A 22,352-nucleotide genomic window follows, 5' to 3' on the forward strand; every position below is an offset into this window, starting at 1 on the left:
GGCCTCCCCCGCGGGTCTCTCGTCCGCACTGCCGGTCTCCGCGGAAATCCCGCTCAGTGGCGTGGTGCGAGGGAGAGAAACGCGCAGGGAGTCGGAGAGAAGGCCGCTGAGGCGGCTGGAGGAAGTGGGGAGATTCAGCGGCGCGGCGCTGCGGAGAAGAGAAGGGTCGATGTATTTGTCGATGAAGGTGGACGTGGTGGTGGAGAAGGCGATGGTCTCGACGCCTGCGTCGGGCTCCACGCCGGTGTTCTTGATGGTGCTTTGGAGCTGGGTCAGGAAGCAGATGCGGTATTCCGGGATGCGAATGAGAGACGCGGAGATGATCTGGGAGTCAGGAAGGACGGATGAGTGGTACGGCGAAGACGAATTCGCGAGAGGGAGCCGCGTTCTTGATGATCGCGTGAGGAGTGTAGAGGAGAGACAACTTGAGAAGAAAGATGTACTGCACGAGCTGGTTATGGATTTGGGGGTCGAGAGAAGGATGGGCATCGACAAATCCGCAGTTCTCCTAGAAAGGGAGCAATCACAAGGAAACGGTACCAGAAGAAACTCGGATCGTTTCACGATAGCAACAATCAGCTGAAACAACATACATTGCTCAGAAAAATGAGCCTAGAGATCATTTCGCTCGTACTCTGCACACCGTTCGAAGCATAATCAAGAAACGCGACCAGAGCTTTAACAGAACGGTGCGCATGTACGTTCGGTGTCTTTCCTTCTCGTACTCTAAATCAATCAACGCAACACAACTCAATTACCGAAACCACCACACAGAATGTAAGGACTCAGTGTGTCCAAAAGACTATAGGACTCTGCATTATCGCCTATAGTACTTGCAGCATTTGCCAAATCTCTTCCTACACTCTTTACATATTTTTGGATTCGAGACATCTTGGCAATAACGTTCACCAATCCTTTTCTGAGTGCTACAAAAGAATACGAGAATGTACAGGTATGCAAAGAATTGCTTGATTATCAAAAACACAAAAACCTCAACCACAATCTTTACGCTTTTCTAATTAACAACTCGGTAGAAATGATCTGCGGACAGGCCCATACATGTTGTAGGGACTTTGGTTTTATTCCTTGGTAATTCAAGAGCCAATGGGACTTGCTTATTCCAAAAAACAGCAAATTTAGGAAAGTGAGAGAATACGAAATTCAAAAACAAGGCCAAAACGAAAATTGAAAAAGCGAATCTTCGTCTAAAGTGAATGTAAGGCAGAGGGAAAATAAGCGTTGTATGCGTCGTTTGCCTGAATCTGAAGAATACAACTAGAAAGATAGGAACATTGGCCATGCACCTTACTCCATCAGTTCGTAGTGTTGCTCAGGTATCTCAAACTTATGCATCAAATCGACGACAGAGGGTTCTGCAGTCTCCTTTTTGAGCTCCAGTAACAATTCTTGAGTACTCGGTGAACAAGCCACAATCGAGCATAACACACCCAGCAGCACATTCAGAGAAGATACGTGGTCATGAATATACTCTAGACAATCATTTTCACTTGACACAAAAATCACCATCAGCACATGACAATAATGTCATGCGAGAGAGTTTTTCGCTTCCAGTATAAACAAATTTCTTTGTATGTAAGATGAAATCCATCAGCAAGTTGATTGCAGCTGACTCCTGCTGACGACGTCTCTACAATAGTACTGCCATGGAAAACACATACGGTTTCGCAAATTCTGTGCTTATTTTTCTTTAATTCGTTTTGAATTTCCTGCAGATAGCTTTCTTCAGCAGTTGGCTTCTTTGCCTTCCGTTGACCTTTCTTTCCTACCCGGACCATATGATTATCTATAGAATGCTTCGAAAACAAGGATTAATTAAAGAGAACTTGATTAATTACTATTCCTTTTACTCTTTCATTATTATAATTATTATTACTTATGAATCATTTTCTTCCTATTATTATGATTATTATTATTATGATTACTATTATTAAGACTATTTACTATTATTTTATTCATTCATTATGAACAAGTGGATTCACAAACTCGATGACTGGATAAGCAACAAAGAAACATTGACGCCATTACCAGAAAAGGATGTTTTTCAACTTTGTACTTTAGTGAGTGGTGTCCTATCGCCTTCATTTTTAGGCCAAAGAAATACTTATATGCGAGCCAAATATTAAATATATTCAGGGGCCAGTTGCCGTCGTTGGGGACATTCATGGGCAGTATTCGGACTTAATAGAGATTTTTAGAATAAACGGTGATGCTCCTTTCTCAAACTACTTGTTTCTTGGAGACTATGTCGATCGAGGGCAAAAATCTGTACTCAGCTGTCATTTCGCTTTAGGGATAGGTGGAAACGATCACACTACTCGTGTTATTGAAAATTCGGTATCCAGATCGTATCACCCTTATTCGTGGCAATCACGAAAGTGAGCAGCCAAATAAATTGTATCGCCTCCTTCCTCTCTTTCTAAGCTAGTTATGGATTCTACGAAGAGTGCATTGAGAAGTACGGAGACGAGCGAGTCTGGAGCTACTTTTCGGATCTATTCTGCTATTTGCCGATCGGTTCTATTATCAACGATCGATATCTCGCTGTCCACGGAGGCCTCTCGCCATCACTCTGTTCCATCGACCAGATCCAGGAGCTAAATCGCGTAAAGCAAGTCCCTAACATATCCTTCTCGAGGATTCATGGCTGCTTAACACCAGGAGGGAGGCTTCTGCGACCTTTTGTGGTCCGATCCGTATGAAGTCGCGGGATGGAAGTTGTCTCCCCGCGGGATTGGATATTGCTTCGGAGAGGATATCAGCAAGCAGTTCAATCGAGAAAACGCGCTGCAGTGCATCGTTCGGGGCCACCAGGTGATTAGTTACGTGCAGAGCGAGGGTGGTGGATGATGCTCTAGGGATATCAGTTTTGTCATGATAAAAATGTAATCACTGTTTTTTCCGCGCCGAAATACTGCGGAATGAAGAACACGGCAGCCGTCATGGTCATATCAGATAACCAAGAGTTTTCCTTGTTTGGTTTTTTCAGCTTCACTCATAAGTAGTGTTCAGTACTAGTGCTTGTTGGAATTGTAACTTTCTTTCGAAAGATGACATCATTGTTTGTTTGTAGTAAATAACCGCGGAAGAGTATCTTTCTCTCTGAAACTCCACTCACTATTGAACTGATGAATGTGCGGTTATTCCTGATAGTAACTACGTACATATTCTGTATATGTCAACGTAAATGTGATGACTGTAGGTTGTTCAATGAGGGTAACCGAGAGCTCCGTTTTAAGAATGGGACTCGAAAATGCCCCAGCTCGTAGTCAGTCTTTCCGTTGTCGGGATGTTTCCTATTACTCCACTTTGAACGGTATGGTCTCTTCGTGTCAAAGTGAGACTTCGTTTGGATTAAATATGAATCGTAATGCGCAATATACAAATTCTATTCAAAAGTTCGAACTGTAGTTCAATTTTGAGCGTAGCTTCCCTTGGGTGAATAAGAATATATCCGGTAGTAAGGAGCGCAGTTTCTCGTTATTCTATGATGATTCCGAGAACTCTGGTACGACTCTGTTTCGTTGAGGTCATTAGTAGAAAACTCTTTGCTTAGAAACATCTCAAGGCTGCTTCGTAACAAGCGTGATAAAACAACCTTTATTTTTCTTTCAATATCTCCAATGGATCAAGATCGTTTATCTGTATTCGTAAAAAACATGTAGGAGTATTTATCTCATGCGATGTCATAGAAATATAGTGGAATTAAACGTTAGTATCGTCCGAGTTGGAGATGGACCTCTCTTGTTTGGTTTGCTTGGTCGGATTCAATCATTTCGTTGATTTTAGATGATTCGGTAATATCTTCGCCAGGATTATCATTTTGGTCCCTGGAGAGGAAGGACAATCAGCGCATGACAGTGAAGCTTCTCATTGAAGAGGATCCTGTGGAGGTGGAACTTCAATGGACCCTGAAGGAAGCAAGTGTTGGAGCAACCAATCGAAAGGACCCGCGACTGATACCGATTATCGTTGTGTTTTTGATAGAACTTGCATTTTTGATTACCATTGCCTTTGTACTATTATATTGATATTTAGCTGGATTGGTTTGTTTGTTGGAAAGAATCGAAACGAGGGGGAGGGAGAAGGGAGGTGGAATGCTGGCTAGAACAGAAAAGGAATGGAGAGCGTTGAAACAATAAGCAATATGTTTTGGTTAGGATGAGTGCGATCGGTTCAGAAAGGGCATTCTTTCGTGAAAAGGAACAACTGAGAATAGCTCCTCTTATAGCAAATAAAAAATAGATTCTCTAGTTATCCATAGGGTAAATAGACTTCGAGCAATATACATATTTGGCACCGTGAAAATGTTGGAAATCGAGACCCTATTGTAGTAGAACAGCTTCCACTAATGTGATTTACTCCCTATGTCTGTAGAATTGATTGGAGAATGAGAATACAAATATGAAGCAATCCACAAGGTTTTCAGAGTACATATTCTTACTAATGAGAGATACTGAACTAGATTTTTGATCCAGACATACAGTAAATTGTGGATAGCAGATAGCATTACGTATTTCCCATCAATAAAGCAATCTCATTCATAGCAAATAATACTCAAAACAACTATCCAGTGGGTTAAAGTTCCGTTTTTAACAATATTTATTCCCCACGGCAACAGTGAGAGAAAATTCCGCTCTTAAGATAGCTTCGAGAAGTTATCCTCGAATAGTGCAGTTAGGTCCTTAAATTATAGTTCAAAATTACTTTACTTGTTTTAAAAACAAATAATAGGAAGAGAATGAAAATACCTTCGATTATGGCAATTCCATAATTTGCCAAACTAAGATAATGTGTCAAATAGTAAAAAAAAAGTCAATGTGCTGTATATGTGGTGCGATTGCGCGTATGTTTGGATTTGGTAATCCTGGAATTGAATCGGGAAGTGCGGCGGCGTCAATGATGAGTGCTTCTTGGAGATCTGGAATTGGAAGAGGCATAATATCAGCATTTCAAAGCGTAGGAGCGACGTTTGGATCATCTAGAAGCCGTAATGGCTAGTAAGGACAGTAATAATATGCGTACTGTATTGCAGGCAAAATCAAAAACTAATGTAGACAATCAGTATTGTTTGTTATTAAAATTCAAGGATTTGATTAGAAATAGAAATAGACTATTGCTGGCCAAATATAAAGAAACGAATATCATACAAATGCTTAACTATTTGTATAAAAAAGGGAATAATCATAAATGTATCACTATTCTCTATTATGCAATTTGATTATTTTGATAATTTGGATACAGACTGAATGTTAAGCATTGAGCAAGACAATTTTACAAGATGATTCAAACAGAATATATACACTTTTCGATTTGTATATACACTCGACAAGCGAGAAATCACTATAGAATTAACACAACAAAAAGATTCCCGCAAGACTACAATAAAAAGATTTGGAATGTCTAAACACAATCAATAATAAGCATATAGAACCTCATTCTAATGTAACGGAACGAGGATAATAGAATCTCGATCTTTTAGGATTCTTGACGGATATCAAATTGGGAAGATGTACATTCAATCACTTCATTCGAATTCATTCAATCCATTCAATTATTGTTGATAAGGAATCACGGAAAACATCATCACCTATTGTGATGGATTGTAGATTTGGAAGATCTATGTATCATCCAAATATTCAATATCAGTTCAATACCTCGAATCACAAACGAATTGTAATAGAAATTGAATGAATAACTTCCAAGTATACCAATTTGAATGGATTGTAATTGTGGTAGATTCTTCAATTCAAAGTCGCCAGCAAAATCATTGAAACTAGATTCACCAATTTGAATGGATTCCAATGATTTACATTTCAATATGTGGAATGATTTCGATTCATCATCTCTCAATCCATTCTGTTTCTGAGTAAAAAAATACTTACCGATTTTGATAGTTTTCAATCGATTCAATCCATCGATTTGGAATGTTTGTACTGATTCAAAACAATCATCACCAATTTCGATTGATTCCAAATTATACAACAATGAAACATCCCAATCAACCAATACACATTTGTCACTCAGTTTCAAATGTTTCATTCCCATATTCAATGATTTGTTTCCATCGCCTTCATATTTTTCATCAGTATCACTTTCAATTCCATAATACCATTCACATTCATTCACTAATTTACCATACTGATCGATCATACACTTTTCCAATTCCAAATCGATTATCATCACACCAATATCCTTCATATTCAATCAAACCATTATTATGATAACTCGTTCCATAGCCAAATCGTTTCCAATTGATCATTATGCCCTTGTACACCAATATTCCATCATCATCATACATTTCACCATATCCAAATGGAATTCCTATTTTACGTTCTCTATTTGTCAATACCAAGCCTTCAAATCGACTTCCATGGTCCAAATCCACTATTCCTTCTCCAATAAATTCTTCACTATATGAAATATCACCAATTTGATGATTTCCAAACACTTTCAAGATTTTCTGCTCATTGAGGACAAATCCTTGATTCATGAATATTCCATTATTGAATTGCAATACTACACATTGTCTATTACTCAATATGAGTAAAATCCAGCCATTTGGTTTCATTTCTCTACCCAAGCATCCCTGCACATTTTGAATAATAGAACTATCAATTTGATAGTTACTAATAACAGAATTGACAAAATCAACAATCCTTGGCATCGAAATAAGAAATAATATGTAAAATCAGTTAATAGTAGAGTGATGTTTTGTTCAGCAGTGCCAGTTCTTTCATTCTTAATATGTAATATGTGGATTGCACTGTATGGTGCCATCAAATAGTAAAATCCCTACCAGAAGTCGTTCTCTATGTAGTAATTGTGTTTACCTTTCTTATAGTATTTACTCCTATCATTGCAACTCTTTTCGTTCCCTAAAAGGTTAAAACATTTCAATTACTATGGAAAACCGTTATTTATTGGCTCTTATTTTCCAAAGTATAGAGCGTGATCTCTAAATTGTTTTTCAACAACTTCAATCCCAACTTAGATCAATCGCAATAATAGTTAAGTAATTCTCCTTTTTGTAAGTTACAACAAAATGGAAATATGATAGGTAGTGCTACAGCCTGAGGTGAAGTCATAACCAACATTCAATCCCTCATTATGAAAGACTTCTAGTGACGTCGTGTCTTGTTTTCCTGTCCACCATTTCACAGTTTCATACACATCCAATGAAAACTTCTTCGAACAAACATCAAGACATACCCAAAACATTCCTCCTTCGGTCCTTCTTAAGGCTCCACACGTCCACGAATACGTCCAGTGCGACGAGCAGCAATGAGACCGACCTTCTTTCCGGGGCAAGTGCCACGGCTGCGAGTCGAAGGCTTACCAATGTGCTGGTGGTTACCTCCTCCGTGCGGGTGATCCACAGGGTTCATGCACACACCGCGCACCTTCGGCCACTCATTGCGCTTCACAGCGAACTTGTGGTACGCACGACCCGCCTTCAGCATCGGCTTGTCCATGCGGCCTCCGCCAGCCACGATTCCCACCATGCCACGGCAGCTACGCGTTACAACCAACACAAAGAGAGAAAAACATACCTCGAAGAAACCGTCTTCTTGATGCCCGAAGGCAGACGGATGAACGTCATGCTGCGGTCATCCGAGTGACCAATCACAGTCACGTAGTCGCCAGAGCAACGAGCCAGACTGCCGCGATCGCCCACCTTGTGCTCCACGTTGCACACAACAGTTCCCTCAGGAAGCTCACGCAGAGGAAGCACGTTACCCACGCTGATATCCGCCTTCTTACCGCAGAACACGCTCTGGCCAGTGAACATACCCTCAGCAGCCAGGAACAGCTCCTTGTCCACCTTGAAGTGGTAACTACCCATTAGCCACCTTCTGTCAAACGAAAGTACGGATTGCGGAAAGTGACGCGAGCAAGAGGAGCGCCACGACCGGAATCGTGAACGATCTCTCTCACCACTCCCTTCAGGAATCCGTTGCGCTCAGAATAGTCCAAGGCACGGAATTGAGGTACTCCCTTACGCAGGTGAGTGTGAGCCTGGAAGACAGCTCCTTTAGCTCCCTTTCTTTGTCCTACACATGCAGTTAGATGTCAAATTCAGCGAGTTTAAAGGAAAATCAACAAAAGTTGCATAAAGTCAGAAAATAGTATGGAATTGATTTTTCGATACTTACCTCGAATCACGCGACCCATTTCAACAAATCTGGTATGTCTTTTCTACTCATTTCCTTAGAAACCTGAATCTTATCATGTTTGTATGGGACAACATACATTAGCAAAATAGAAAATGATTATTATGCAGTAAACAATAGCGATTTCGAAGTTGAGATACTCTTTGTAGCAGTAAGGAAGGTGGAAATAAGAAAAGGGATGACATTTGTAAAACAAGGCCGTTTGTCGATATTTTTGGAAAGTTGTAGTATGTAGCATTCACTGGAAAATGCCACACTGACTCTTTCGTTACCCATCTATTAAACACACTCCTAACACATCCTTCAGCTTAGTTGTAACCGTTCATCACATTTCAATATAATAAAACTGCTGCTACTTCTACTACTACTCGTGTAGTTGAAGATTAGTATTTCTGAAACTCCCTGAAGTCGTGTCAATATCTTTCATTTTTACGAATTGTTTGGTGTACATCGGTTTATAAATGAGTCAGGAAGATGCTAACATATCTCCAAGTGTATGTTACACGAAGTCCTCAATACCTAGAGCGCAAAGGAGGAGAAGAATCTTCTTAACGATTCGACATATGTAATCTGGTACGGAGTAAATCATCTTGCTTCTATCGTGATCCCTGTTGGTTTGACCATGTTATTCTCTGCGTTTGTATTTTTGTACAGTCTTATTTGTAGAATTCTCGTGAATGTAGTGAGACCAGCGAGTTTTACTTCAGCCTTAGAACAGGGATTGACGTATATTTAAGGAATTGGATAAATGGAAGGGTTTACATGGTATACAAACAGGAAGCAGACAACACGTGGGACTCCATCTGGCAAGCAGTAATCAATTCCTTGGTGATTGTTTTGTTTATTGGCCTGATGACCTTCATTATGGTCATCCTCTACAAATACAATTGCATTAAAGTGCTGTACGGCCTTCTCTACTTTTCCACCTTCATGGCGATCGGCTACACAGGCTGGGTCATCTTCTACATGGCCGCCATGCAATACCAATTCAGCTGCGACCTCTTCTCCTCCGCCTTCATCTTCTTCAACCTCGGCGTCGTCTCCGTCATCTCTATTTTCGGAACTGTAAAAATCGGCCCTTTTTTTTCACCCAGTACGCCCCTCCCCTCGTCAAAAAAGCCTTCCTCATCTTCATCAGCTGCCTCGTCTGCTACCTCCTCTCCTTCTTCCCCGACGTACCCCTTCCCCGCGGTTTTACCCCCAGTGGACCACGTGGATCCTCCTCATCGCCATGGCTCTCTACGACATCTGCGCCGTTCTCACTCCCTGCGGCCCTCTGAAACTCCTGGTTCCACGTTTCCACAATATATGAGGTAGATCAACATCTCGCAGAATCGGGACGACGCCATCCCCGGGCTTCTCTATGAAACCACCCTCGATCACAGCGACGGGCCGCTCCCCATCGATGAAACGCCCGACGAGGGGGTCATTCCCGCGGGAGAGGGTGTGATCACGGACGGAGACTACGTGGCGGACTCGGAGATCGAGATGGAAGAGGGCGGGAAGATCAACCGGATTTTCGAGAGTACGATAACCGCGGTTCTGTGAGGGTAGAGGAGAGCGTGTCGCTGGGACTGGGGGATTTTATTTTCTACTCGCTGATGGTGTCGAAGGCGAGTTTGGCGTCGTCGGTTCCGTTTGTGTTTGTGTTCGTTATTATTCTGACCGTGGGTCCCGCGGGGATGCGTGAGTTTTAGGGGCTGTTGTTGACGATGGCGTTTTTGAGCGTGCTGGAGATGGCGCTGCCGGCGTTGCCGTTCTCGATGATTCTGGGAGTGGTGACGTATGCGTTGACGTATTTTGTGGTTACGGCGATGACGAACCAATTCGCATTAAATGGAGTTTTGTTCTGATTGTATTTTCGGAGTGTTTGTTGCAAATAAGTGTGGTTTGGGGTAGAGGGTGTCCGGAGAGTGCAAGGATGCAGTTGGCTTTCACACTTTTCCTGGGGATGATCGACTATTTAGATTCAACGCAGAGAAGGCATTGGACGTTCACCAGGGAACAGCTGAGTGTGTTCTTTTCCCCCAACGATCAAGTCTAGATGAGATCCGCCAAAAAGCGCACGATCAAATAGTGAAGTCAATCATTTTCAAAAGAAAGGTATTTCCGGATGAAATGCAATGAAGATGAAGGAAATACTGTCATCCATGACCCAACCGAATGAAACGGAGTCGAACACTGCGCAAACGGTGGCTAGAACGCCCACGAACGCGTCGTTACGTCCTGCAGTTTCGACTCCGACTTCTGACAAGGGTTTGCCAGAACCAACCGCGAAATCGCTTCTGGACTCGTTCGTTCCATCTGCCGAGGATTTAGAACCCTATTTATCTGTGAATTATCCTTGGTTTTCTTAGTAGGTAGGTTAATGAAGAGCTGGTGCTGCTTCACTTTTACCTGACGCGTCTTTTTGAAGACGACGTCAAATACATAAAAAAGGACATCTCTGTTCGTTCGGTGCAGTTCTGTGCTGCCGCCTACGTGAAGCGTTTTTTCCTGGAGCGCAGCGTTCTCCAATACAATCCTCTCCTTATCATCGCCTCGAGCCTGCTCTTAGCATACAAAGCAGACGAGTTCTGCATGGTGAAAGCAGACAGCATCGCCCGCACACTTCACCAAAAGGAGGAAGACATCGTCAAAACCGAGCAGAAAGTTTTGTACGCCTTGAAATACGAAATCATCGTCCACACGCCCTGCCGCATCGTTCGAGTACGCTCTGCAGCTGCCTGATCAACAGGCGATCGATACACTGCTCGCCGAAATCGCGCTCTCCGACGAGGGAAAACAGATTTTAACAGAGCAAACGATGGACGAAATCAAAACCAAAGCCGATCAGTTGCTTCTCGAAGTTTTTGCCACCGATCTCGATCTTCTTTTCTCCCCGTCGCTCCTCGTTTTCTTCGTTTATTCCGCCGTCCTCGCAGAGCGACCCAACGGGCAGTTTCTCTTCACACAGATCGTGGAAAAGGCGAAGCAGGACGGGAGTTTCGCGTCGAATGTTCGATTCGAAGCGCTGACGCAGGACATCGAGAGCGTGAAGCGCGAATTCGATCGGTTCAACGAAATGGTGGGGAATGGAAGGACGCTGAGACGCAGATCGCTTCGTTTCGATTGAAGAAAGTGAATCGGCGCTGGAAAGCGTGCAGAGAATTCGATGGAGCCAAAAGCGAATCGCAGGAAGCGAAGAAATCGAACGCATCGCATGTTTTGAACTCGCAGAATTCGATGAATTCGGTGAATTCGGTGAATTCGCAGGGCTCGGTGAACTCGACGGTTTCGATGAATTCGGTGAATGCGATGAATGCGATGAACGTGGAAACAGGAGGAAGGGTTGGGAAGACGGAGCGCGAAGGAACGTTGCCGGTATTGGCTTCCTCGCCGAAGCGAAGCGAGCTGTCGACTCCAAATACGCCGAAAGCGTCGGTGGGATCGGTGGGATCCAAGGCATCAATGTCTCCGATTCATTAGATGGGGACTTTCGAAGAATGGAGATTTGGTGTGTTGCTGTTTGTTTGAATCACGATGGAAAGAATTGGAGATTGTTGTGTGTGGGACGTTCATTGATTCAACTGATTGATTCATACATAATATCTTTCATTGATTCAATTAGGATATCATCCTTTGATTCAATTCAATCATTCAATCATTATAAGATTTGAACCATTCACTGCCCAATTATTCATCTCATCATCTTCCTTTCTCTTCATCTCAACGCCTCCCTCTCCCCAAACCTCCCTTTGTTTCCTTCCAACAAACACCCATCCAAATCCAAATCCAAATCCAAATCCATACTAATACACAATTCTCTTCATATCGTCTTCCACGATATCGAAGACACATGCCCATTCTGCTTCTTCAAATTCTCCAAAAACGAACCCATCCCGCTATCATATCCAACTCGCTCCTCCTCATTTGATTGGCCACCGTCTCGTGCCTCCTCCTCCCGCGGTTTCTCCGAATCCCGCATCGCACTGTCCGCGGGAATCAGCGAAATCACCGGATCCTGAGCGGCCTGATCTACAATGGATTGGGGCCCATTTGTTCCTTCCGGTCCCGATTCTGATCCCCCACAACACCAACAAAAATACGACCTCCTCTTCTTTTCCGCGGGAATCGACGCACTCGGAACACTATTCCCCGCCTGAGGCGACGAAAGCGCCCGCGTGAGCCGAATGCTCGGAATTCTCACCGACTTTCGACCCGATAACCGCGATTTTTGATTGGAATTATCCGCGGTTTTTGCATCCATGGGATAGTTCCACGGGAGAACGACCTTTCTCTTGGCGGTGGTTGTGCTGTTCCACCAATAGCGAGACGAAGATTCGGCGTCGGACGCGATGATTGGCTCCGGCGAAATCGAATCTTCCAAATAATCTTTGACCAAAATCTGCGTAAACACAGAATTCGAGCCTTTTTTTGGGCTGTTTCCGATGGCTAGGAAATCAGGAATTCCAAAAATCGGCACGAGACGCAAGAACGAACTGCTTCTCATCGTACGTTTTCTCCGTGGGGTCGAAATGAATAATGTTCCGGTCCCCCTGCTGGAACGTCGACCATTTGATTGGGCACATCAGCGAACTCCATTCTACCCTCGATTTTTGGAATCACAAAAAACCCGAGTTCTGAGGCGTTCGGGGAGTTTCGGCGCCTGGCGACACCGCGGGACTCGTCGAACCGGTCGCTCCAAAATCGGGCCGATTTTTGGAATTCCGCCATTCCTCGGCTTTGGCTTCAATGAACCGAACGGCGACGCGGAACGAGACAAAACAAAATCTGCCCGTTATTTGGAATTCCAAAAATCGACCCTAATTCTCGTTCTTGAAGTTTTGAGAAATCGAATTCGTTCACGAACTCGATCGTGAAACACAATTGCGTGACACGTGACTCCAAAACGACCAACGCGATGAGCGGCACCAGATCATCTGCCGCCAAATCCATTTCCTTCCCTACCCATAACCGCGGGAATCATGTCTCACCGTACGCCTTGCTCACGTGCTGGCAAATATCGCGGTTAATGCACCGCATGCATTCCCAGAGCACGTGCAGTTTCTGCACCACGCACGTGGTTTCCTCCAATCCGTTCAGCGTGTGAACCGCGGTTTTCAGCACCTCCGGAGCAAACAGAATCGGGTTGAGGGATAATTCCCGCGGGGAGGGACCGCCATGCAGCTGCAGCCAGCCGCGATACCCCGCGATGAGCTGGTCCCGCGGGGATGTGAGTGTCTGAATGGCGGGTGCGATCTGCATGAAAAAGTAGAAACAGTGGAAACGGTGGAATAGAGACGGTTCATGAGGAAGGTTTCGATGCAGGCGCGAAGAATGAGAGTTTTTTGGCGGGAAGTGAGGCATTGCCGCCAATTGGGGTTGACCTGGATCATGAGATCGGTATGGCGGTCAATGATGGATTGGAGGCGAGTGCGCAGCTCGCTGCGGTGCGCGGCGATGTCGATGGATTTGAGGCGGTTGCTGAGGTAGAAAAGATCCTGCGTGAGGGAGGTGAAAACGGGAGCGGCCGCGGGGTCGTTGCAGATCGAGGACTCGATTTCTGGGGGTGATGATGAAAGAGGAGAGCGACCATCGATGCTTTTGAGGTGGAGAGAATTGATCCCCGCGTGGGAGGTGTTGATCGAGATGTACTTGCCCTCGACGGGCTTGTCTAGGAGGAGGATTCTGTAGGACTGGCTCATGTCGTTGTTATTGTACACTTCGTTGTCCTCTAAAATGCGACAACTCCGCTCTACGGCGGAATCTTCAGCTTTTTGGCTTGTTTTCTGCAAGTGAGGATTTCTAACCATCTCTACATATACAAAAAGATAGTTGGAGTCAATCTCTGCTAGCTTCCCAGTCAACGAAACATATTGACCGAGGTAGAACGGAGAATGCTGGAAGATGTGCGCCTCTATGCGTCAGGATTAAGAGGAGCGTGTACGAATGTACTGTTTAGACAACTTTTCGTTCACAATTGTGTGCTTCACAGGAATGGCTACAATCCATCGATTACTGAACGCTTTCGATTCAAAAGACTAAAAATAAGGACGGTTCAACACGATTACCGGAATAAACCGCTTCATGCTCTGAAAAAACTCACTCAATATTGGATTTTCGTCATCATATACAAAGATATCAGACATTTTCAACAACACAATTTTGGGTTAAGTACGAAACTGGCTAACCTACCCGACAGTAACAAGGATTTCAAAAGAAGAAATAAGAGACAAATAGAATAGTAGAGTTGGAGTCGGTTAGTACTTCAATAATGAGTCGAGGGTTGGTTTTTTGGAATTCCGTTTTTAAATTGTGCTTGACCGTTTTTCATATCCTTGCTAATAAGGTATTTGGTAATTTTTATATCTTTCTTCTTAATCGAATACCATTGTAATAATGTCATCCGTAGTTGATTCTCGAGCGATGGGAGTAATGAAGTTAACGGTATTTAAGGAATAGGGATCGAAGTCTAAACAGCGCGAGTTTAAAGATTTTCTAGAAGAATCTGGCATCGTGAAGTGTATTAATGTGGCGTTTTCTACTCTATTTGACCAACGACCTAAGACGGAGGAAGGTTTAGTGTACCTCTTGCTTCCTGTTTCTTAATTTAGAACGTTCCAACGCATTATGGCAAAGAGCTACATTTTGGAAATCGAAGGAGACAAACAGAAAATCGAGGAATATGCGAAGCAGAATTTCGATCTGAATAATGAGAAAGCTAATTTGATTCGAGAGAACCAAAACCTTCGTATTGAGAACATGGAGTTGAGACGGTTAAGGAAACAAGAACGGAAAGAAAAGAAACAGATCCGAAAGCAGCTTATTCAAATTCGAAAAGAGCTTCGGTTAGTCGTATTTATTTCTGGTGGGAATTCACTGTAGAATCCGAACGCAGCGTCCCTCCCTGAAGTGGAAGAGGAGGTTTCCTCTTCGGACAGTGACTCGGACATCGAGATTCCTCTAAATCTAGCGATGTCTTCGCCTGGACCTGTAGGCTCTCTTCCAGCTGTTGTCCGTAGATTGATCTGTCCAGCCCCAATGCTGGTAGTGGCCCTGTATCTGCGATTGGCTCTCCCAAGTTGCAGACCGGAATTCCGCTGATGAGTCCTGTAGGAAACGGATTGCCGGTGGATGATTGATCGTAGGGATCGAGCGGGAAGCCCGAGTCTGGAATGGCAGGATCGCCTCAGCCTATATTGGGCACGAGTGCAGGTAGTGAGAATGTGTCTGCAATGAAGAAGGATAATCCTGCCCCTGCTTCTCCTTCTGGTGGAGCAAACGATTTCTTGGCAGAGATCAGAGCCAAGGGTGGTGCTGCCGCTCTGAAAAAGGATAATCCTGCTCCTGCTCTCAAGAAGGATAACCCTGCTCCTGCTTCTCCCTCTGGAGCCGGAGGAAATGATTTCCTTGCTGAAATCAGAGCGAAGGGTGGTGCTGCCGCTCTGAAGAAGGATAATCCTGCTCCTGCTTCTCCTTCCGGTGGAGCAAACGATTTCTTGGCAGAGATCAGAGCGAAGGGTGGTGCTGCCGCTCTCAAGAAGGACAATCCCGCTCCTGCTTCCGCCCCTGCTTCTGGTGGAGCAAACGATTTCTTAGCAGAGATTCGAGCCAAGGGTGGTGCTGCTGCCCTTAAAAAGGACAATCCTGCCCCTGCTTCAGGAGGAGGCGATTTCTTGGCAGAAATCAGAGCGAAGGGAGGCGCAGCTGCTCTCAAGAAAGACAACCCTGCCCCTGCTTCTGGTGGAAATGATTTCCTCGCTGAAATCAGAGCGAAGGGAGGCGCAGCTGCTCTGAAAAAGGACAATCCCGCTCCTGCTGCAACTGGTACCGGTGGAGGCGATTTCCTCGCTGAGATTCGAGCCAAGGGAGGCGCAGCCGCTCTCAAGAAAGACAACCCTGCCCCTGCTTCTAGCGGAGGTGATTTCTTGGCAGAAATCAGAGCGAAGGGAGGCGCAGCCGCCCTTAAGAAGGATAATCCTGCCCCTGCTTCTAGCGGAGGTGATTTCTTAGCAGAGATTCGAGCCAAGGGTGGCGCTGCTGCTCTCAAGAAAGACAATCCCGCCCCTGCTTCTAGCGGAGGTGATTTCTTGGCAGAAATCAGAGCGAAGGGAGGTGCTGCTGCCCTTAAGAAGGACAATCCTACCACAGGTACTCTCCCTCCTTCATTCAAGAGAGACAGCTCGTCTTCATCATTACCTCCCCGCATCTCAACTTCAGGAGGTGACTTTTTAGCAGAGATCAGAGCAAGAGGAGGAGCTGCTTCATTAAAAAAGTCTAACTAAAATAGTATTGTGTTTTGATGTGGAGGGAAATGTTTATTGGATCACACACCTCATTCTTGATATTGCAATTTCTAGTTATACAATACTATGGAAAATAAGAGGAAAGGTGAAGGTTCTTGTTCGTAATGACGAAAAGGAATTCCAAAGGATGAAAGTGAAGAAAAAAGAGCGCATATTTCAGGTCCAGAGCCAGCACCAAAGGAGGAGGAGTACGAGCCTTTCTGGACTGTTGAAATAGAATTTGCGATTCGACGGAGCTGACGGAATATACAGAATTCGATAATACAAATTCTATTTCCACCAGTCTTCATGACTTTCAGACTCGAATGGGAGAGTTTGTAGCAAAGTACCACGACCTATTTGCGTATTTTAGATGAACAAGACTCATTCCAGAGATGTTCTAAAGCATATTAGCGAGATCAAAGCAGAGACAGCATCCTATATCAGTGAACTAGAAAACGTTTTCAGAACGGATTTCCTCTTACCTTTAGGAGCAAGATCTTCTGGATAAGCAACTTGCGTTTCTCACAGAGAAGACACTCGCCCTCCAGAAAACCATCATGGGTCTTCTAGGAAAAAACAATTTTGTAGAATAATCTGTTTGTTGTTGAAATCATTTATATTCCTTCCACAAAGTACTCGTCATGATTCCTTGCTTTGCGAGAAGGGCATGTCGCTTTACTCGGTTGCTTTCGACAGCAACTGGAAATGCTGCCTGGAGTGAAGAAGCGATTCGTACCATTTTGCTATGGGAAATCAGATATAGAACCTTTTTCAAAGTTTGTTGGAAAGTCAATTCGAAAGGGTAGTTGTCTCCTTTTGATGTGATGCCTAGGAGAGAGTATTGACCTATCGCAGCAGCAATTAGAAGATTTGATATCGACAGAAGATGAGAAATTAGTTGGAAATACAGCAGCGTTATCACTTTTAGGCGCAAGCATATATTTTGCATGCGAACTCGGTCACTGAAGTTCACTTCTCTAACGAAATCTCTCTCCATGGGTTTATGGGTAGGACTCACAACTCCTTGTAATGGTCGCAGATTTGCATAATATGTGTGAACGGAACTGTCAGCATTGCTGGATGCGTCGTGCAAATAAGGATGTCAAGCGCTTTATGTGCTTTCCTGTTTGATTCGTTTTCTCGTTTTATGTAGACCCACGTCTATGACAATATGGAGTGGCTGTACAACAACGGAATCGGGACCATTGTGATTTGCAGTGGAGAGTTCAACAACGAAGGCCGTACCGAGTTCATCGAGAACATTATCCACAACACCATCGATAAGAGCAAAGAAATCGATAAGGGGCTTCGAGTCTGTTGTCTTCGCTCTGCCTCACCCACAGGAAAAGAAGGGCGACTTCTCCGGAGGGGCAGCCATCCAAATCGGTCTGCAGATGGGGGAAATTCCTTTAAACACTGGAAAGCGGTACTTCAAAAACGGAGCCAATCTGTTTTACCTGCGAATGGAAGCGATGGACCGCCTCCTCTACAAGGATGTGTTCATTCGAGAGAGAGGATACGACGAGCGATGCGAGTAGCGTTTCGATTTGTTTTTTCGAATGAAGGAACATCAAAAAGATGATGAAAATGGGGTATGAAGTGTACTCGGGAACGATCGTGGGGCTCCCCTTCCAGACCGACGAGAATCTCGTGGAGGACATTCTGGGAATGAAAGAGCTGGGCGTGGACGGCTTGGAGTAGCGGTTCGGAGCGCAGCTGACGCGTAGCTTTGATGTGTACATGCCTACAAAGGACACGCCGATCTATCCCTTCTGGAGAGAGCAGAACGATGTGGGACAGAGCGTCATAGAATGAACGGTAGAATCAGTACAGACCCTACCTGGAGCGGTCCTTCCAGCGACTGAAGCGGATGATCGCGTTGAGTCGGATCGTGATGCCCTCGGTGAGCATTACCACCTCTGAGCTGCACTTGCTGCTCCACGCGAACGGCATGCAGGAGATTCTGAACGCGGGCGCCAACGTGGTGAAGATGTTCTCGGGACCGCGATGGACGCGACAGTTCAACTTGGTTTGCGTGACGCCCAGGCCTGATGTTTCTAGTACTTCGACGAGATGCAGCCGGCCTTCCCCGAGGACTACGTCTTGCAGCACAATCTTCAGGTGATCCAGGAAGCAGGGAAGATCGTGGGGAGCGCTGATGCAGCTCTGATGTGTAGCCAGTCCTCACGCGCGCGGTTATCAACTCACCGGCGTACATTCGACGGATTAGTTCCTCTTTATGGAGTGTTTGATGCATGAAACAAACAACCGACTGTGCCAATCCAATTTATCAACACGCTTAACGACGGCAGGTAGAAGGTCTGGTAGCAAGGAAGGTGCTGCGGTACTTCTTGGACTCAGCACGGTACTGGCGGTGGGGCAGAGCGTACTTCACGTTCTTGTGAGTGTACATGATGTTCTGGTGTCTTCTCAGATCCTCATCGGCCACCACAGCGGTCTTGATGATCTGGATCGATCGGTCACGAGCACGGTGGGTACCAGCCATCTCAGAATAGCACTGCTTGACAGCACCAATCAGAGAGGTGTCGCGGTACTCCTTGTACATGTTGTGAGTACCAGAGCGAGAGTTGTAGCGCAGCCAGATTCCGTAGTTCTTCACCTCGCCACTCTTCTCGAAGATCTAGCAAAATCACCAACCGCTCCACAAACACGAACCTCGTTCACAGCGAGAATCTCTCCAGTTCCCTTCTTCATCTTGTGAAGTCTGTGCATGAAATACCAGTAACGAGACTTGGCAGTCACAGGATTGGGAGCAAAGAGTCTCATGCGGAAGATTTCGGGCTCAGGGTCGTTCTCCGTGGGAAGTCTGCGACCAACAACGTGGTAGTAGTGAATCTAGGCAAAAATGAGCACTTTCGCCACAAAGAGACCAAGAAAATCAACAAACTGCAGAACGAAACCCTACAGGCATATTGACAACAATAAATGCGAAAGGCACAAGCTATTCTATTGAATTGATGTCGCCAACAAAGCGATGAAACCCCCACAGATTCCGCCGTGACCCATGAGCGACTTCCCTGTATTTTTTCTAGTATAATTTTCAGGTCACGAATTCCAGATTCTGAAGTGGCACAATCCAAAAAGACAATATAGAGTGGTGTTGACGGTTTGTAAATAGCAACATCCAGTGTAACCTGTAGTTTTGTGTGTGATCCTAGGATATAGAAAATAGTGATAATGTCGACTCGATACAAGGGATATGGAACTGATAAGCATATCCCTCTAATCTAGGGATCAACGAGACTGTTTTAGAGTTCATTTTCATTATTGTTCGATGTTTTCTCTTCGTTTCTCACGATTCTTTTCTGGTTCTGTGATCGTTGCACATATTGTACTACTTTAAATGCAGGGAGCCAGGGTGGCCGTGGTAGGAGCTTCGGGAGGAATCGGTCAGCCTTTATCACTGCTCTTAAAGTTGAATCCGCTGGTTCGTGAGTTGGCTCTGTACGATCTCAACCGTCCTCCGGGCGTTGCAGTGGATTTGTCACACATCAACTCTCCGTGTGAGGTGTATGGGTTAAGAGGCGTGGCCAATCTTCCCGAAATTCTCACAGGAAGTGATGTCGTGGTGATTCCAGCAGGAGTTCCGCGAAAGCCAGGGATGACTCGAGACGATCTCTTTGTCATGAATGCAAAAGTGGGACTTCAGCTAGCAGATTACTGCAGTCGGTACGTTGAACAGTCTCTTTTGTGAAATCAGATATTGTCCAGAAGCCAAAGTCTTGCTCATCACGAATCCCATCAATTCAATTCTTCCTCTTTTCAATGAGGTGTATCGTCGGCGTGGAATCGACGCAAACAATCGACTCTTTGGAATTACTCTTCTCGACTCCATTCGTGCCTCCACCTTTATCGCAGCCGCCCTTCACGTTTCGCCTCACCTCATCCATATTCCTGTCGTGGGAGGCCACGCAGGCACCACAATCATCCCTTTGCTCTCCCAACTTCCTTTAGGGATGCTTCGATTGCTCGATATTCCCGACATCACAACGCGAATCCAATTTGCAGGCGATGAAGTTGTGTCTGCCAAAGAAGGCAATGGCTCTGCAACTCTGGCGATGGCCTATGCTGCGTCGGAGTTCACGACAGCTGTGCTGCGAGCGATGAACGGAGAAGAAAATGTCATCGAACCAGCGTTTGTCAGGCAGGACTTTGAGAGTTGCCACTATTTTTCATCGCTTGTACGACTTGGGAGGAATGGAATGGAGGAGGCTCTTCCATTACCTTCGAATATGTCGTTTTTTGAAAGAGAAGCGATTAAGAAAGCCATGCCGGTGCTGAAGAAGCAGGCACAGAAGGGAATTGACTTTGTGACGCGAGAAATGGTTTTGTGTGTTTGAGAAAACAAAAGTTGGGATATGTTACATAGAAGAACTAGCTCTTCTCCCCAGCTTAAAATACTTCTGGAACAGAGAAAACTTTTGAGCCTTTACAGGATGGCAATCATGATCCTCAGAAAAACGGTGCCTACATTCGCAAAAAGAGAGAGAACTTACTTGAGGCAAACCTCTTGACCGCACTTGTCACACTTTATCGTATTCACTGCATACAGCTTCTCCTTACATCCCGGAACGGGACATCGTTTAACGACTTTCTTTTCAGGAAAGCAATTGTAGCGTAAGTGCTCATTTACCTATATGAAATGCACAACTAAACTATTATACGAGGATGCTGACATCGACTCCTTGTATAAGCTGAATGGGTTGATTGCAGTACTTGCATAAAACAACTTCCTTGTTTCCTTTGCTGGCATTCGGACATTTGTGGTCTTCGTATCGGATGTGATTCACGCAAAAGTATTTTCCGCAAAAGTTGCATTTCATAGGAAGAATATCCCTTTGTCTACAAAGGGAGCAGTGTTCTCCCAAATCATCAAACTCCATTTTGGAAAAGAAAAATGCAATTAAAAATGAAAAATTCTTTTTACGTGTTAGGCGTTACAGTCGAAGTTTCGAAGAAAAATCGATTTGCATAACTGAAACAAACAATTCCAAAATGTTACATTTCTCGATAAAAATTCTTTAGCTTGCGGATATGGCAAGAATCCATCCAAACAATCACTGCCATGATAATGAGCAAACAAAGAAAGATGAGTGCTGTTAGAGATCGTAAAGTCGCCCAATCCCACTTGTATTGCCTATGATAAATCTCCCGCTCCACCTCCGAATAGAAAACGCTGCAGACATCTTCATGGCTTCCATAAATGCACGAAAAACCAGCAGTGTCTGAGAACAGTCCGGTAGTAATCCGAGAAGAGGAGGAGGAGGAGGAAGAAGAAGAAGAAGATAATGAGGAAGAGGAAGATAATGAGGAAGAAGAAGAAGAAGAAGAAGAAGTCAAAGAAAGCGGCTTCATCAGCCAATTCAGTTCCTCAGAGAAATCTACGCTTCACACAGGTCCCAGATTCGCACCCAGCTGGAAAATGCACGTAAAGCAGCGCGGGAGCGCGAGACACTTCGTATGCTCCGTGACCAGCTCGCACTGCGTGGTGTTGAACGACAAATGCACCGCGACGGTCTGCATCTCCGAGACATTCCTCGTCAGCGGGATGAACAAAATCTACTTCCAAGCCCTTCTCTCTCCCCACTTCCAGCGTCTCGCCGCGCCTCCCTCCCTCGAACAGCTTCTCTCCCGACAGCAGCGTCGCGATCTCCGCCTCCACCACCATTTCCACCCCCGATTTCCCCTTTACCACCGTATTCCGAGGCGTTTCCATCTCCCCGTCCTTCACCACGAACACGCTCAGAAACGGAGAAAACCGCGAGTTCAGCACCGTCGGCAGCATGTCCGTCAGAATCGCGTCGTGTTCCCCGCGGTTATACACCCACACCGACTTCCGCACCGTCGCCGTCCCCTCCGAAACGCCCAG

The 22,352-nt window shown here is 45.0% G+C and overlaps 10 protein-coding genes; 6 read left to right on the top strand and 4 right to left on the bottom strand.

Annotated features, from left to right (window-relative positions):
- Positions 1–1,134: 1,134 nt before the first annotated feature.
- On the bottom strand, positions 1,135–1,817 carry GSBLH_T00004646001 (uncharacterized protein). XM_013043587.1 has 4 exons: positions 1,680–1,817; positions 1,525–1,648; positions 1,310–1,490; positions 1,135–1,275 (listed from the first exon to the last, which is right to left on the bottom strand). The coding sequence occupies exons 1-4, from the start codon at positions 1,794–1,796 to the stop codon at positions 1,206–1,208; spliced, it is 492 nt and encodes a 163-aa protein (XP_012899041.1). The 5' UTR covers positions 1,797–1,817; the 3' UTR covers positions 1,135–1,205.
- A 165-nt stretch (positions 1,818–1,982) lies between these two features.
- GSBLH_T00004647001 (uncharacterized protein) lies at positions 1,983–3,023 on the top strand (the record flags this gene model as incomplete). Its single annotated transcript, XM_013043588.1, has 6 exons — positions 1,983–2,078; positions 2,110–2,286; positions 2,318–2,415; positions 2,447–2,633; positions 2,680–2,844; positions 2,877–3,023. The coding sequence occupies 6 exons, from the start codon at positions 1,983–1,985 to the stop codon at positions 3,021–3,023; spliced, it is 870 nt and encodes a 289-aa protein (XP_012899042.1).
- Positions 3,024–7,223: 4,200 nt separating this feature from the next.
- GSBLH_T00004648001 (Ribosomal protein L2) lies at positions 7,224–8,208 on the bottom strand. XM_013043589.1 has 4 exons: positions 8,175–8,208; positions 7,892–8,072; positions 7,572–7,856; positions 7,224–7,533 (listed from the first exon to the last, which is right to left on the bottom strand). The coding sequence occupies exons 1-4, from the start codon at positions 8,191–8,193 to the stop codon at positions 7,257–7,259; spliced, it is 762 nt and encodes a 253-aa protein (XP_012899043.1). The 5' UTR covers positions 8,194–8,208; the 3' UTR covers positions 7,224–7,256.
- A 417-nt stretch (positions 8,209–8,625) lies between these two features.
- GSBLH_T00004649001 (uncharacterized protein) lies at positions 8,626–10,045 on the top strand (the record flags this gene model as incomplete). XM_013043590.1 has 9 exons in its annotated part: positions 8,626–8,686; positions 8,716–8,828; positions 8,859–8,918; positions 8,948–9,257; positions 9,287–9,367; positions 9,397–9,480; positions 9,510–9,717; positions 9,747–9,859; positions 9,890–10,045. The coding sequence occupies exons 1-9, from the start codon at positions 8,654–8,656 to the stop codon at positions 10,043–10,045; spliced, it is 1,158 nt and encodes a 385-aa protein (XP_012899044.1). The 5' UTR covers positions 8,626–8,653.
- A 270-nt stretch (positions 10,046–10,315) lies between these two features.
- On the top strand, positions 10,316–11,307 carry GSBLH_T00007205001 (uncharacterized protein; the record flags this gene model as incomplete). Its single annotated transcript, XM_013043591.1, is given in 3 exon segments — positions 10,316–10,525; positions 10,557–10,901; positions 10,915–11,307. 3 exon segments carry the CDS (start codon positions 10,316–10,318, stop codon positions 11,305–11,307), a joined length of 948 nt encoding a protein of 315 aa, XP_012899045.1.
- A 5,783-nt stretch (positions 11,308–17,090) lies between these two features.
- Positions 17,091–18,000, top strand: GSBLH_T00004650001 (Iron hydrogenase assembly protein; the record flags this gene model as incomplete). XM_013043592.1 has 7 exons in its annotated part: positions 17,091–17,194; positions 17,226–17,264; positions 17,295–17,359; positions 17,391–17,469; positions 17,502–17,587; positions 17,616–17,774; positions 17,806–18,000. Exons 1-7 carry the CDS (start codon positions 17,104–17,106, stop codon positions 17,998–18,000), a joined length of 714 nt encoding a protein of 237 aa, XP_012899046.1. The 5' UTR covers positions 17,091–17,103.
- Positions 18,001–18,040: 40 nt separating this feature from the next.
- On the top strand, positions 18,041–18,692 carry GSBLH_T00007206001 (uncharacterized protein; the record flags this gene model as incomplete). Its single annotated transcript, XM_013043593.1, is given in 5 exon segments — positions 18,041–18,159; positions 18,190–18,265; positions 18,285–18,515; positions 18,524–18,635; positions 18,640–18,692. Coding segments are annotated over 5 exon segments (591 nt in total).
- Positions 18,693–18,733: 41 nt separating this feature from the next.
- GSBLH_T00004651001 (Ribosomal protein L18a) lies at positions 18,734–19,419 on the bottom strand. XM_013043594.1 has 2 exons: positions 19,139–19,419; positions 18,734–19,103 (listed from the first exon to the last, which is right to left on the bottom strand). Exons 1-2 carry the CDS (start codon positions 19,247–19,249, stop codon positions 18,762–18,764), a joined length of 453 nt encoding a protein of 150 aa, XP_012899048.1. The 5' UTR covers positions 19,250–19,419; the 3' UTR covers positions 18,734–18,761.
- A 407-nt stretch (positions 19,420–19,826) lies between these two features.
- GSBLH_T00004652001 (uncharacterized protein) lies at positions 19,827–20,823 on the top strand (the record flags this gene model as incomplete). The annotated part of the gene is made up of 2 exons (XM_013043595.1): positions 19,827–20,152; positions 20,184–20,823. The coding sequence occupies 2 exons, from the start codon at positions 19,827–19,829 to the stop codon at positions 20,821–20,823; spliced, it is 966 nt and encodes a 321-aa protein (XP_012899049.1).
- A 21-nt stretch (positions 20,824–20,844) lies between these two features.
- On the bottom strand, positions 20,845–21,306 carry GSBLH_T00006859001 (uncharacterized protein; the record flags this gene model as incomplete). The annotated part of the gene is made up of 3 exons (XM_013043596.1): positions 20,845–20,950; positions 20,980–21,116; positions 21,148–21,306. 3 exons carry the CDS (start codon positions 21,304–21,306, stop codon positions 20,845–20,847), a joined length of 402 nt encoding a protein of 133 aa, XP_012899050.1.
- Between the last annotated feature and the right edge of the window lie 1,046 nt (positions 21,307–22,352).

This window comes from Blastocystis hominis (assembly GCF_000151665.1).
Source record: "Blastocystis hominis, Singapore isolate B (sub-type 7) whole genome shotgun sequence assembly, scaffold_7".
Classification (NCBI taxonomy): Eukaryota; class Bigyra; order Opalinata; family Blastocystidae; genus Blastocystis; species Blastocystis hominis.

What these genes read in the sequence shown, in the direction of transcription:
- GSBLH_T00004646001 (XM_013043587.1), bottom strand. Translation starts at nt 1,796, where the DNA reads ATGGTCCGGGTAGGAAAGAAAGGTCAACGGAAGGCAAAGAAGCCAACT. An exon ending in AGCACAGAATTTGCGAAACC is followed by an intron (nt 1,649 to 1,679) that starts GTATGTGTTTTC and finishes GTACTATTGTAG; the next exon opens with AGACGTCGTCAGCAGGAGTC. An exon ending in CAACACTACGAACTGATGGA is followed by an intron (nt 1,276 to 1,309) that starts GTAAGGTGCATG and finishes CTATCTTTCTAG; the next exon opens with TTGTATTCTTCAGATTCAGG.
- GSBLH_T00004648001 (XM_013043589.1), bottom strand. An exon ending in CGCGTCACTTTCCGCAATCC is followed by an intron (nt 7,857 to 7,891) that starts GTACTTTCGTTT and finishes GCTAATGGGTAG; the next exon opens with TTACCACTTCAAGGTGGACA. An exon ending in AAGAAGACGGTTTCTTCGAG is followed by an intron (nt 7,534 to 7,571) that starts GTATGTTTTTCT and finishes TGTAACGCGTAG; the next exon opens with CTGCCGTGGCATGGTGGGAA.
- GSBLH_T00004651001 (XM_013043594.1), bottom strand. Translation starts at nt 19,249, where the DNA reads ATGAGACTCTTTGCTCCCAATCCTGTGACTGCCAAGTCTCGTTACTGG. An exon ending in AGATTCTCGCTGTGAACGAG is followed by an intron (nt 19,104 to 19,138) that starts GTTCGTGTTTGT and finishes TGATTTTGCTAG; the next exon opens with ATCTTCGAGAAGAGTGGCGA.